This window comes from Amblyraja radiata, chromosome 1 (assembly GCF_010909765.2).
Source record: "Amblyraja radiata isolate CabotCenter1 chromosome 1, sAmbRad1.1.pri, whole genome shotgun sequence".
NCBI lineage: Eukaryota > Metazoa > Chordata > Chondrichthyes > Rajiformes > Rajidae > Amblyraja > Amblyraja radiata.
This window is the reverse complement of record NC_045956.1, coordinates 98,121,382-98,137,105: the sequence shown is the minus strand read 5'-3', so window position 1 is coordinate 98,137,105 and position 15,724 is coordinate 98,121,382. Positions and strand designations below refer to the sequence as shown.

Here is a 15,724-nt window from a genome sequence, read left to right as displayed (position 1 = left end):
TAGGTACTTGACATTTTAAAAAAAACATTATTTTACAACAGAGCTGTTGACCATTTACCAAGTACTCATTGGGTGAAAAAGCCTTTGGCAGATCATTAGGTCAGGAAAAGAGATATGTAAATGCAAGTTCTTCCTTAAACTCTATTTTCTCCTCCAAAAGACGGGAACAAATCCATTATACCACTCTAATGCTTCGCACAACTAGTCAAGGAACTAGGCACAGATCAAGAAACAAACCAGAATGGATGTTTCATATTTTCATGGCTCAGATGATTTTCAGTGAAAAACTGCTCCTCTCTTTCTGTTCACAGCGGTCAGCATCCAGACTAATAAACACAATGAGAAGAAGGATGTGTTGCTACTAGTGGAAAAGGGAAGGTAAAGAATGATTTTATGCTCTCTATTTCTTACCAAGTATCCAGAATCTTGATGAAATCTTGTGTTATTACATCTTGGAGGTTGGTCAGCACATGCCGACTAATAATATTGTGGGGAAATATCATGTAAATGTACACATGACAATAAACCAAATTAAAACATTATTTAGGAGCACTATGATGATATGTTTTTAATGAAATCTATTTAACACCATCTGCAGCCACAAACAATTGCAGATGCAGAAATTGTAACCAAAATGTTGGAGGAACTCAGTGGGTCAGGCAGCAACTGTGAAGGGAATGGATTAGTGACATATTGGGTCGGGACCTGAACTATCAATATGTGTATATATTTTTAATTATGCTGTTATTGTTAGTAACTACCTATTCAAACATTAATGTTGTGTAGATATTATTAGCCCTTGAATTCCAATGGTATGAGCTTGCCACGTTAGTAGAGAAGAAAAAAACCCTTGTGTGAGATTGTTGCCTTATGTATTTAGATACGTTGATAGTATGTACTGACTATTTTGATTCATTAATAAGTTGTTATGACACATTTGCAGTGAGGTGCTGAGAAGTTTTTGCAGTCAAAATTGCACTTTTTTTTTCTTTTATTCATTTCCAACTTATTTGAATGTCATCAAAAGTAAAATATTACAGTATTCAAGTATATTTCCTGCAGTGGATTTATTAATGACAGGTGCAGTTGAATTAAGAAGCACAAAAAATAAAGCTTTTTTAAACCAACTGTCTGATTCACATTTTGACTAATGTTAGCTGAATGTGACTTCACGGAAACTGAACTCATCTTTTTGCATTGATATGCAATTGTCAATTCTGAAGTAGATTTTTTTAAATGTTTATAGACTATGTCTTTGTGCCTGAAATATAACAATTAGTGAAAATCCACCTCCGGGTAATTTGAGTATTGTGTGTGATCTCATCGCCTCATTACAGGAAGGATGTGGAGGCTTTGAAATGAGTGCAGAGGAGGTTTACCAGAATGACTGCCTGGTTCAGGGGATATTAGCTACAGGGAGAGGTTGGGCAGACTTGGATTGTTTTCTCTGGAATGCCAAAAGTTGCAGGGGACCTGATATAAGTAGATAAAACGACGAGAAACATGTGTAGGAAGGAACTGCTGATGGTGATTTAAACCGAAGATAGACACAAAAAGCTAGAGTAACTCAGCTGGACAGGCAGCATCTCTGGAGAGGAGGAATTACATTTTGGGTCAAGACGCTTCTTCATCTGAAGGGTCGACCCGAAACGTCACCCATTCCTTCTTTCCAGAGATGCTGCATGTCCCGCTGATTTACTCCAGCTTTTTGTGTCTATCTTCAATGAGCAGCATGGATAGGGTAGACAGTAGACATCTTTTTCCCCCAGGGTGGAAAAAAGTAAAATACCAGGGGGTTTAAGAAGGAACTGCAGATGCTGGAAAATGCTGGAGAAACTCAGCGGGTGAGGCAGCATCCATCAAATACTAGGGGGTATAGCTTTAAGGTGAGATGGACAAAGTTTAAAGGAGATGTGCAGGGCAAGTTTTCTTTTACACAGAGGGTGGTGAGTGCCTGGAACTCATTGCCAGGAGTTGAAGCAGCTATGTTAGTGGCATGTAATTTCCTCAAACCTTTGTGCTTGGTTAGCTAATTACAGATAATTTATGTTGCAAGGCACCTAGTAAAAGCTTTAGCAATGAACAATACAACCAATGGTCAGTATTAACAGTGCAGGGCGGGCACCATCTGTGGAAAGAGAAACAGTTATCTCTGAGGTCTGAGTTCCACCTGACCTCCTGAAGTTTCCAGCATTTTCTTTCTTGTTCCATTTGGTTGGTGCTTGACAGCATTCTCAACAAATAATTCTTTTTTCTCTCTGTGTGATTTAATCATTGTGTAGCATTAGCTCATTTTATTAAAATTAATTCATTTTTCCTATCCATTGACATCTAAAATTAAGAACGGGATTGTTTTCTCTCGTTGCACAGCTGCAAATTAATCTCCATTTTCAGTTGCTATCTTTTATGAACCATACACCAAGGCATTAAATCTTCCACAGTGAGAGGAATCTGAATTGCCACAAATGAAGCATTGCTTCAAGGGCTAAGAGTTTGTTTTCACCTTTCAGAACTTTGTATATCCACGGTTACACGAAGCTGGATTTCACGGCTTGGCACGATGCCATAAGGAAAGCAGCAGGTACAGATGGTAATGCACTGCGAGACCAGCAGCTCAGCAAAAATGACATTCCCATCATTGTGGACAGCTGTATCGCGTTTGTTACACAGTATGGTAAGCAAGCTCCTTCTACAGGGCGTCATTGCAAGTCGCACTGATTTGCTTGCTTCATGCCAAAAGCAATTGCATCCATATGTTTTATAGTTTTGAAGTATTTTGTTTGACAAATGTAGCAAACAGATTTCATTGAGCTGCTCCCACTGTGTTGGCTGTGAATGGCTGGTTGTAATACTGTTTCTGGAAATGCTAATACTTATTCCACATCACTAGACACCCCCAACTCACCTCCTCATCTGCACACTAATCCACAATCCTCCTTGAATGTAAACAAATACCATGGTTTATAATCCTCTAGTTTATAATCCATCTGCTTAAGACCCTCTCCACTGTCGACTCCACCTTTACCTCCAGCAATATGAGAACTTCCTGGACTTGCATCATTGATGTTAGGGATATATGACTGCTGTCTCTACTGCTTCTCTCTCTGCTCTGATCCCACCAGGCCAAACCCACTATTAGTGTCTCTTGTTCCTTTGCCTCAAACCCACCTCCTTCTCCAGTTTCACACACCCTCTAAGCTTAAGGAGTCCACAAGACTTGCTACATGTTCCCTTCAATCCTGTTCCAACTGAATTGCTAACATCTAATCTTCTTCCCTGATTCTGTTCTGATGAAAAGTAATTGGCCATTGTGAAACATAAGGACGTTTCTTACTCCAGCAATGTTGTCTGGCCTTCTGAGTATTCCACCATCTTCTGTGTTTATTTAGGATTTCCAGCAACTGCAGTCCTGTTTTATTTCCTTTAGCTCATAGATACTATAAGCCATCATTACTCTCTTCAAAAAATAAACCCTTGACTTCATCTTTGCAAACTGCAAGACATGTCCAACTCCTCTTTTCACTCCAATCTTCTTAAGTGTGCTGTTCCTTCCTAACAACATGTTCACCTTTCCTAGAGTGTCACCTGAATGCCTCCAACCAGGGGGTTGCTGCTCCTCCCACAGTACTAATGAGAGGTAAACCATCTCTCCATGTCCTTCTCAACCTTCTTGCTGCCTTTGGAATAGTTGGCCACCTTGCTTTCCTTCAGCAAGTGATCTTTAGACTGTACTTTAGACATACAGCATGGAAACAGGCCTAAGTCCACACCTACCAGCAATCACACCTGTAAACTAGCACTAACCTACAAACTTGGGACAATTTACAATTTCTACTGAAGCCAATTGACCTACAAACCTCTATGTCTTTGGACTGTGGGAGGAAACCGAAGCACCCAGGAGGAAACTCACATGATCACAGGGGAAACGAACAAACTCCATATAGGCAGCACTTGTAGTCGGTATCAAACCTGGGCCTCTGGTGCTGTAAGGCAGTAACTCTGCCATTATGCCACTGTACTGCCCCAGAGCCTCCAGTCTCCTTGCCAAAGGAATTTAAATCCAGCCACCGCCGCATTTGGTTCTCTTAAAATCTCAGACAGATACAGCATGGAAGTCGGTCCTTCAGCCCTCTTGTGTCTGTATTGACCATCAAGCATCCATTTTGTGTCCATCCATTTCCATCACTCCTATTCTTACCCATTTAATTCTCCCCGTGCTCCCATTAATTCCTCCAGATACTACCACTTACTGACACACTGGAGACAACTTACAGTAGCCAATTCACCTACCAATGTGCACATTTTTGGGATGTGGGAGTAAACCAGAGCATCTGGGATGGAACCCATGGGATGACGAGGAGAACCTGCAAATGCCAGATAGATAGCACTGGAGGTCATGATTAAACTCGAGTGATTGGAGCTGCAAGGCATTATCTCAACCACTGTGCCACCTGCAAATAACCTGAATATTTATATTTTCGGTTCGCCTTATCCTCCTTATTGAAGGCTAATGTGATGAATATAGGAGAAGGGCAGTTTTCAGGCTGCTGTTTAGAACGGGGGCTTTCAATTGGAATGCTGTGCAGGCAAACTCGTCTGCACTCTGGATTTATGTCCTCCTGCGCTCCTGCACAAAATCTCCAGATTTTTTCCAAGTAGAATCATTATTTCCCGTCTCTTCACCCGCCTACACGTTCCCTGTGATAATCTTTGTTATTGGCTTCTCGTGTTAATGCCACATCCACAGCTGTCTAAAATCAGGACAGAGAATGCTAGAAATACTGAGCGTATCAGCCAGCATTTTCTGTTTTTATTTCAGATATCCAGCATTTGCAGTTTTTGCTGTTTGTCTACTAATTAATTATCCTCTCACTTCCACTGCAACACTTTCTAGGTTATTGTATTTAATTCCTTTGATGTATGCGTGTTTTCCCCTTTCCGGTCAGCTCCGTTGCTTTGCTTCAGCCCTGTACCCACTGTGGTGTCTTCTAAGTCTGATGACTGCTCCGCACCTGCAGTTCTGCCTTGTCTTTCCTATCTGTGGTCGCTGCTTGTACTGCTGCTGCTGCCATGATTTCTTTCAGTTTGAAAGATGAGAGCTGAGCTGAAGCAAAACAAAAATAAGCGTCTGCATCAAGTGCACTCTGCTGGTGCACAGGATATGCAAGTGACACAGTCGACTTTGGGTGTGGCACGCTCCAGTGTGCCATCATGGCATTGCTATTTCTCAGACAGTCTGTTTGTTCACCCTCCCTGAGTGTGATTGGTGAACTAGAGGTGAATTCTAGGCAATGTTTTCTCTGCTGTGGATGCAGGCACTGGGAATTGAAACAAAGATATGCAGACTATACAATTGGGATGCCCGGCTCTGAGACCAAAAGTAATAGCACAATCTTGTTACAAATATAATTCTTGCTGTGGAATTAACAATGCTATTACTTCCACAGCAGAAATAATGTTCAATTTTAAATTTAATAATAAACTGGTTCATAGACTGCAAATAGAGTAAGGGAAAAAAATTGATCAGATCAGATTAGTTTATTGTCAAATACACCAAGGTGCAGTGAAATTCCTTATTCACAGGAAGATTCCAGTAAACAATATGCATGGTAAAAAAGATGCAACAATAAATACAAAGGGAAATGCAAAAGAGCAGAATGGTGCAAATATTGCTGTGGAAACACTGCCAAAAGATTCAAGAACAACAAGAAATAATTGATTGAGGTAGAGTTAAGAGTCAGCAGCTGTATCCCGAGCTAAGTGCTATGCAATGTAAAGTGGTTTGTGAATCACTCAATTGCCTTCAAATACAAAACATGCTGAAAGATCTGTATTTATATAATGCTTTTCTGCAGGTTTCAAAGTAATTCTTGAGCCTCAGCTACCATGAGTGTTGGACATGAGGCAGCCTATTTGCACAGCTGACTAAATAGGATTAGTGTAGGACTGGCATAAATAGGTGCTTGTTTATCGGCGCAGACTCTTTGTCCACGAGGCAGTATTGTTGTGTGACCCTGCGGCTTGGTAACTAACGTATCTCATCAGTAAAAATAAAGATCCTCCACACTGGTGCTCCTCAGGGTTCTGTGCCCAATCCCCTGTGTTATTCCCTATACACCCAAGACTGTGTGGCCGTACAACACCGACTCAATCGTCAAGTTAGTCGCTGCCTTCAGCTGACTCCCACAAACAGCTGTCAGCTAACCATGAAGCAACCTCAATTTAGACATGTGTTATTGATGGATAAATGTTGGCCAGAATACTGGTGGATGTCACAACTGCTCCTTCTCAAAGAAGTACCATAGGATCCATTGAGAGAAGGAAACAGGTCATCAATTTAGCATTTCATCTGTTACCCAATATGTTTCAGTGTGGAACAGCAACTCAGTGCTACACTGGAGTGACGACCTGAATTTGTTGCCCTTCTCTGGAGTGTGTCCTGAACCTGAAACTTTCTGTTTTCAGGGGAGGAGTACTTTGTTTTTGGTGGTTCGAGGACAGGAAACTATGTCAGAATAAATCCTGCTGCAGTAGTAATACATACTGTAGTATTATATCAGTTCAATATTGAGATAATTGTCCAGCCTGCCTCCTCTTGAATGACCTAGAGTTGCTACAGGAGCACTTTTTATCCATAGAATGACGAAACTAGATCAGGAGCTGACTCTGAGAACATTCGGTGTAGGAAGAAACTGCAGATGCTGGTTTACACTGAAGATTTGCACAGTTGACTCAATAGGATTAATGCAGGACTGGTGTAAATAGGTGCTTCGAAGGTATGACACAAAATGCTGGAGTAACTCAGTGGGTGAGGCAGCATCTATGGAGAGAAGGAATGGGCGACGTTTCGGGTCGAGACCATTCTTCAGACCCTTCTTCAAATAGGTGCTTGATTTTTGGTGTGAGTCGGAGCCACAGAGACATCAGGACGGGACCCGGCGGTGATAGCGGAGAGGTTGGTGCCGTGGTCGATTAGAGCGGCAACCGACAGCCAAGTACGGTCCACGTGGCAGTGAGGATGCCACTGCCGGGGTGACAAACAAAGGAGGACCCGGCCCGCATGGGGGAACGTTGTGGGGAGTAGGGACAAACAAAGGAGGACCCAGCCCGCATGGGGGAACGTTGTGGGGAGTAGGGACAAACAAAGGAGGACCCAGCCCGCATGGGGGAACGTTGTGGGGAGTGGGGACAAACAAAGGAGGACCCAGCCCGCATGGGGGAACATCGTGGGGAGTGGGGAGAACAAAGGAGGACCTGGCACGGGATGTTTGTAACTTTGTTGGCACCGTTTATGTAGGCAACTATTGCATACCTTACGTATGCAAGCAAAGAATTTTGCTGTGACTTGTCACATGTGACAATATAATATTAATTCATTCATAGACACAAAATGCTGGAGTAACTCAGCATGGACAGGCAGCATCTCTGGATGGATGGAATGGGTGATGTTTCGGGACGAGTTACTCCAGCATTTTGTGTCTTTCTTCTGAAAACATCATCTGCGAATGTAAGCTTCAGTGACTCACTGGCTTATCAACTTAATATAATGGGATCATCTCTTTGTAGAACGCTATGTACTCTAAAAAATGACACCGTTAAATGTCATCTTAATTTATTGTTAAAACCTTTAAAAAGAAAAAAACAAGTTGTATGCACCTCCAGCTTTAAGTTGAATTTCAGAGCAGGCTCTCCAGCTTCCTATTTCCCTTATGAATAGTTTGCAGTGGGCTGCAGCCACTAAACCGGTCCTGTTATAAAAACAAAGAAAAATCAAATGGTTAGGTTGTGAACAACATGAATCTTTTCACCTGTAGTATTGATCTATCCCTTGTCAGAAATGAGCTGTGTGTACCTTGTGTGTGAGTAGGATATGGTTTCTTTGTCCAAAGACAAATAGCTGTTCGTCACATGCCTGGGATTAGTTTAGGACTGCACACAAAGCAGACACCTGTGTTCTGGTGCATCATTTTAGGGAGAGCATGGATTTGGTGTTGCAGCTTGCTGTAATAATCCCAGCATCCTGCAATGTGAAGCACACGGTAGCTTGCCTTGTTTTTTCTCATCGATGTAGCCTTATATTATTGCAATCACCTAGCAGCAGCTCAAGGCAGCATGAAGTTGGCCTGCAAGGATATCGGCTCACTCCACTGAAAATTATCAGTCGTCCTCCAGCCTTGCTGCAGCCACGTGGCCAACTCATTAGGGTGTGAATACAGCAAACATCAAAGCAAAGCAAGGCAACATCAGATTTTGTTTATTTAGCTGATAATGGAACAGTGTCCCCACAGGAGGGTTATTAAATGCCAATTGATATTGTGATATAATTAGTGCTCAAATCAAAGGCTTTGTACGAGGGGTTTGTCAGGTGGAGTGTTTTAGGAATTTTTAGGAATGGAATTCCAGAGCTTAGACCCTTGACCTTTGAAGACACAGCCACTTGTGGCAGAATAGATGAAGGGTCTCGACCCAAAACGTCACCCATTCCTTCTCTCCAGACATGCTGCCTGTCCCGCTGAGTTACTCCAGCATTTTGTGTCTATCTGTTGGAGATGAGTGATGGACCTGAAGTGGAGGATTACTGCTACCCTGGAGGGTTCTGAGTGCAACTGAGTTTACAGCGTGAAATCATGGAGCAGTGTGAAAAGGAAGATGCCAATTTAAAATCATGGATAATGATTTTACTTTGACCTCTTGGTCTGGTTTGCCTAAGAACAGGTTTGGCCAACATTGTAGAAAATGTTTGTATATGTTGATAATATCTCCAGTTATAGCTCAAATAGAATTCAAATATGTACGTTGATGGTGTACTGTAAGTGTAAGTGCTACTGGGAAAGTGCTTCTCACATGGCCACATGTTTGAAATGTGCCTGGAGAATGGTGTAGAGCTGCAGTCCTGAGTCATGCAATCCCTGCTACTAATATGTTTGCGCTTAACACATTCTTTTTTAAAACAAATTAGCAGCAATGAGGCACAAAGAATAGGTGCAACACAGTTGTACTTGAGGACCAATCTTTCCAGTATCACCCAAACATTTATGGGAACTACACATTGCGCAAATGTATTTCTCCCTGTAAGGTGTCAGAGGTTATGGGGAGAAGGTGGGAGAATGGGGTTAGGAGGGAGAGATATATCAGCCATGAATGAATTGTGGAGTAGACTTGAAGGGCCGAATAGCCTAATGGGCCTGTCCCACTTAGGCGACTTTTTAGGTGACTGCAGGAGACTATGCAGTTGCCACATGTTTGCGGGTGGTTGCTGGGGAGTCGCCTTCATGGTCGTGAGGAGTTCCAGCATTCTGGGAACGAGTTGCGGTCTCATTATGGTGAAGGAAGCGATGTGTTTGTGTGTGTTCCATTCTGACAGTCGCCGTTCCAGTTGCCGGTTTTTCAGGCGACTGCCGGCAACTTGACAGTCGCCTGAAACATCACCTAAGTGAGACATGCCCATAATTCTGCTCCTATTACTTATGATCTAATCAAGACAAGAAACTGATAGCTTTGGTGTAGACACTCCTAATGACTAAAGGCAGGAATAAAGTAAAAAAGACTAGGCTGTGCTTTGGTGATCATAAATTTTCTGCTTAACAGTAGAAGGAATCTTTCATTTGGCTATTTCATTATTGGTTGTCACTTTGTAGCTTTAATTCTGAGGTTGGATTTCTTAGTATTGCTTACCAAGGAATGGTTGGCATTTTTAAGGGAGTTATTAAATGCATCTTGTGGAAAATTGAGTTGCTGCAATTTTACTGGAGAATCTGCTGAACCTAGCACTAGAAGAGTGAAGCCACTCATTTGAATGAAAAGTAATAGCTGCATGGAACAAGGTAAATTTTAAGGCAATTGACATTTCCTATCAAATTTGTTTAAATAATTTATGGTGTTTCCCACCCCATAGCCAAAGCAACCTCAGCTATTTTGAGAGAGAATCTTGTTCTATCTCCTTTACCATCCCATCCTGCTTACCACTGTCCCATTACTCCCCACACATCCCCAAACATAGTGTTGGCCAGGGCCCTAATGCTTTGCCTTTAACTAAAATTAAAAATAAATATTTATATATATTTTTTAAAGAATTAAATATGAAAAAAATTAAAGCCTTGCCATCCTAAATCAGGCCAATTGGTTCAGAAAATATAATTCTGTTATTGGTCGACATGTTCGTGGAAGCAGAAAGTCCTGGCCTTTTAAATCATCACTTTGACTTATCAATGTGCCTGTGGTGTGAATCCATGTTTAACACAACTGTGTACATTCTTAATTTTTTGTCAGATGGAGGTATTTCTCGCATGGTATTAACTTGAAACATATTTACTGTTTTTAATCCTAGGACTTGGCTCTGAAGGAATTTACCAAAAAAATGGCACACCATCACGTGTTAACCAGCTTCTGGATCAATTCAGAAAAGATGCCAGAAACGTCAAGCTAAGAATCAGGGAACATCAACTGGGAGACGTAGCGGATGTGATGAAGAGATTCTTGTTCGAAATAGATGATGCTCTCCTCACCAAGGAATTATACCCATATTGGTTATCTGCATTAGGTGAGCAAAACATTTATATATGTCCTTCAATTTTTATTTCATTTTCTATGTATAATAAAATTAAACATGTCATTTTTCACCTTGTCAAAAGAATCTTAATGAGTTATGTACAGGTCCAACACCGATTTTCTGGCACCCTTGGTTCCAGAGGCTTGCCGTATAATCTGTTTTGTCAGACCAACAGAGGTCACAGCCTTGGGGGGGGGGGCTGAGATACAGGCCCGCAAAGTCAGCCACGGAAGTCAGCTTTGGAAGCAGGTCTGCCGGTTCTGGCCGGGCCAGAGTTCCAGAGCCCTGGCTGCAGGGGACAAATTTGACAGGCCGAACGGCGCGGAAGTCTCGATGAGGTAGAGATCGGCCGTCTCACCCGACGTAGTCACCACATTTTCGGGGGGACTTCCAGGGGGGGATTTCAAGTGATGTCATGTAATTTTGTCCAGATTAAAATAGGTGCCATACCATCAGTTGCAGGTAAATCAATGGTGGACCTGTATATATGTTGCTTCCGAACAAAATACAGTGGTGGATTGAATCTGTACATCTCCATCTAATATTATTAGTCAGTCGTTCTAATTTCCTTCATTTGCTGCATTGTCGTTGGTCACCTACTTGTGGACTTCAAGCCTTCCCCTTTCAACTTTAGCAGATGTATTTGACTGCATTTTGCTGTGGCAAACTTCTCCTTCATTGCGAATCCCTCAGCTCATCTGCTACCCACTGTCAGCCTTCAGGCATGCGTTCTGATCATGCCAACATACACAGGTAACCAGCTCAAAGCAGAGCTTGTTAGTGAAAGATACTGAGCTGAGGGCATTGAGAATCAAACAGAAGTTGCAACCCACAACACCTTTAATAGCCCACTCAAAATATTTTGTCTTTTATGTTGTCAGGTATATCAAGGCTTAAAAGTAAGCCTTTGGCTATCTGATACCCTGTCAATATTTTCTGAACTGCTTCCTAATACATCACTTCATAAGTTTCGGGGACCGTAAATACAAAACCTTTGACTCACTCATTAATTTTATTGCATCTGTGATGACCCTTTCTAAGATATTCAGATGATATTTGCAGTTTTATCGGGCTTTGTTTAGGCTGCATTTGGCGTAATGCATAAGGTTCTAGTGGTCCCATCACAGGAAGAATGTGGAGACTTCAGAAAGGGTGTAGGAGAGGTTTTCCAGAATGATGCCTGGATTAGAGGGTATTAGTTACAGGGAGAGGTTGGACAGACTGGGTTGCTTTTTTTGCAATGCTGGAAGTTGCAGGGAAACCTGATAGAATAGAAGTATATAAGATTACAGGAGGCATTGATAGGATAAACAGTCAGTACCTATTTCCCAGGATTTAAATATCAAATACTAAAGGGCATAGCTTTAAGGTGAGAGGGGCAAAGCTTAAAGGAGGTGTGCAGAGTAAGTCGTTTTACACAAGGTGGTGAATGCCTGTATTAATTTTTCCAGGGGTGGTGAGTGCCTGGAAGGCACTGCCGGGGTTGGTGCTGGAGGCAGGTTCAGTGGGATTTAAGATACCTTTTGATAGGTACATGGATGTGCAGTGAATGGAGGGATATGGATCATGGGCAGGCAGATAAGGGTTGGTCCTGGCGTAATGTTTAGTCTAGACATTGTGGGGTGAAGACCCTGTTCCTGTGTTTTACTATTCTATATTCTGGTTTGTGTTTTCTTCATCGGTGCTAACCAATCTAAATGGGCAGATCGAGCCAGCATTATCGGGACAATACCAAATATAATCGATCTTTGCAGAGGAGGTTTTGGTTAGTTTTAGTTTTAGAGATACAGCGTGGAAACAGGGCCCACTGAGTCCATGTCGACCAGTGAACCCCGCACTATGCACGCTAGGGACAATTTACAATTTTTACCGAAGCTAATTTACCTACAAACCTGTACATCTTTGGCGTGTTGGAGGAAACCGGAGCACCCGGGGAAAACTCACGTGGTGATAAGGAGAACGTACAAACTCCGTACAGACAGCACTCTTTAGGCAGGATCGAACCGGAGTCTCTGGTGTTCTCTGGCAGCAACTCTACCACTGCACCACCGTGCCAGCCTGTAGCAAAATTATAGCAAAAACCTAGTTGCTCTATGAACATTATTTAGGAATCTTATCTGGAAGAGCATGTGAATTTGGATGTGGGCTGATAATTATGTTTAACAAGGCAAAGATGTAAATGCCAGGATTCATCACTGTTGCAGTACAATAATCCAATCAATTAGAGGAAAGTTCCTCTGGAGAAATTGATGGTGAAGATTTAGGGGAGCATGCATCCATTAATGATATTGTGAATTAATTTCAGCTAATTTTTGACATCATCATAAGACTTCACTATTTCTCCTACACTTTCACATCAGTTGATTAGTTACTCGATTTACCTTGCTCGTGTACTTCAGTGGTTCCAAATAGCAGCAGACATGATTCTGGTGTAACATAAATGCATGAGACAGCTCTTACTGTTGTGCTTACTGACATTTGTCTGAAGAAGGGGGTCAGAAGAAGGGTCTCGACATGAAACATCACCTATTCCTCTTCACGAGAGATGCTGCCTGACCCGCTGAGCTGCTCCAGCTTTTCGTGTCTATCTTCTGACTTTTGTCCTACCAGTTTGAATAGATAACAATGTTTTATAATCTACACCTCATTAATTTTAATTAGTCACTGAAATCTAAGCCATTGGAAATTGTTGCTTTACAACAGAATGGTACCTCCTTCCTTTGTTTCATCTTACAAATTATTGGGCCAAATCTTGTTGATGTGTGCCTGCATCCCACAAGTACCCTCTGCTGTCACCTATACAAACTTAACTGGTCCAGATCTTGGATAGACACAAAATGCTGGAGTAACTCAGCAGGACAGTGAGTTACCCCAGCATTTTGTGTCTATCTTCGGTTTAAACCAGTATCTGCAGTTCCTTCCTATATATTTGGTTCAGATCTTGGCTAGAAATGCCCTGCACTTCAGCTGTTGGGTCCCACGTGATAGCAGGATTTCCAGGGATGCACTTCGGAAGCCCCGAGCCCAAAATGCTATTGAAAGCTTTGACAGAGATCGACCACCAGCTTTGTCAGCTGCCAGAACTGTAAAAATGTTAAACTCTGCCTGACATTGATAAAGCATTAAACAGCTAATTGAGCATAGGATCCAGGAGACATGTCTCCAGTGTGATTGCAGAGGCTTCTCAGCATGATTGAGCTGCCGTTGGGCCTGCTGCATGTCCGGTATTGTGTGAAAATTCAAGCCCTCTCTTTTTGACAGGACGTGCAGAAGTCTCTAGCTTCCATTAAAATAGGTAAATACCAACAGTTCTTCTCAGAGCGGCCGACGTTGTCAGCAGAATCCCATGCCTTTATTTATTGAGTGTCGAGGAATGCAAGGATAACATTCATTGATCTTCAGAGAGTATTTGTTAACCACCACTCCCAGGATTTAGACCCAGTTGTAATAAAGTAACAGGTCGTTCCTTGGAACTGGGAGAGTGTGTCACTTGTAAGTGACTTAAAGCTGAGTCTCACGTTGCGAGTTGACACAAGAGGTACCCCGAGTTAAAACTCATGGTAATAATGTACGATTAACGTATGGAACTCGTGGACGCAACTTAGAGACTCGTGCCGCTAACGGCAGGTACCCGTGAAACTTGTCAACTCTTGAAAAAAATCAAACATGTTTAAAGTTTTCCATGAGTCAAATTTACTCTTGTGGTTAAGAATTGAAACATTTTAACTCGTTGTAATAACGTAGTGGCCCGTGTGTTTACCTTAGTGTATCGTGAGTCTACCATGGGAACTCTTTAACTCAGCGGGCAGGCAGCAGCAGATTGTCGCTCCCTTCAGTTTCTCAGCGACAATCACCTGCCATAACGCAAGAGAGATCATGCACTGTTGTAGGTCTCCTTTGCACATCGGTGTTTCTGTCTTTCTCCACTCATTGTTGGCCCTATCTGTCACCACCCCCACCTACACCCCTCTGTTTCCCGGCCATGTGTGTGACCCCTTCCCTCCTCTCTCCAGCTCCCCGCCCATTGCACCGGCGCGGGGGCTTTGCACTGTCTTCACGTCGGCGATGCCAGCAGGTCAGTGCCAGTCGCCCCGGGGCAGTCACTCCCTTCAGTTTCCCAGGGGGTCGGGACGGGACTGGAGTTGGGAGGGAAAGGTGGGGGGGGGAGGGGTGGGTTAGGTGAGCAGGAGAGTGGGGTTGTTTGCAGTTGCAGAGGGAGGGGACAAGGGCGGTACAGTTCCCAGTCTCAGCTCTCGTCCAGGGGGGTGGCCGGAGACGTCTGGACCAACGGGACACCGACCTCCAGGCCCACCAGGCCCACTGCAAGCACGGAGAACCCAGAGACCCACAGCCAACAGCAACTCCAGCCCAGCCCCGCTCCAACTCCAGAGGAACCCGCACCCCAATGGGCCGCTACGGCGACAAGTGGCAGTTCGCCCACAGCCCGAGCTGCGCCCCCTCATCCGCCACCCCAAGAACAAGACGTACCTTGCACACCATCAGCTTCTGCCACTACGGTACCCGCTGCCACTTCATCCAGCCGGCAGCTGCCCATCTTGAGCAGGATCTCGGTGTCGGACTGAGGGGAGGGGGGTGGAGGTGAAGGGCTGCAGGTTCACACATTACTCATGACAGGATAGACATTACTATTTTTTAATAACAGGAACATTTTACGATGAAATGCAGAAAATAGTCAAGAGCCGGCGTGCCCGCTGACTCCCATTTCCCCCCCCCCTCCCACCCCCCCCGGTCCGGGGCCACTCTGGGGAGACTCGGGGTACCTCTTGTGTCAACTCGCAACGTGAGACTCAGCTTTTAGGTGTTGGTGATCCCATGTTGTTCCTGACCTTGTCCTTTAATTTGCTTTGAGGAAAGGTTTTGGAGGTACTATCAAAGAGGCCTACGCGAATCAGTGCAATGAATTTTGTAGACTGCCACTGTTGCTGGCGACAAGGTTTAATGCAGTATATAGTGCTTTGTCCGGTGTTAACACATTGCCCAGTAAGTTGATGACCTTTTGTTTGTGGTTAAAGCATCCCTCATCCGGGCTTGTGGAACATATTCGGCAAGGTGGCGCAGTAGTAGAGTTGCTGCCTTGCTGCGCCAAAGACCCGGGTTCGATCCTGACTACGGGTGCTGTCTCTATGGAGTTGTTTGTTTTCCCCGTGACTGTGT

General features: G+C 43.5%; 1 protein-coding gene across 1 annotated transcript in view; it reads left to right on the top strand.

The window, feature by feature from the left end:
• arap2 (ArfGAP with RhoGAP domain, ankyrin repeat and PH domain 2) overlaps positions 1–15,724 on the top strand; it is a 343,820-nt gene that overhangs the window by 248,852 nt on the left and 79,244 nt on the right. The window contains exons 19-21 of the mRNA XM_033033190.1: positions 312–378; positions 2,511–2,674; positions 10,328–10,540. Of these exons, the coding sequence (XP_032889081.1) occupies positions 312–378; positions 2,511–2,674; positions 10,328–10,540 (444 nt within the window). The remainder of the gene's footprint in view (positions 1–311; positions 379–2,510; positions 2,675–10,327; positions 10,541–15,724) is intronic.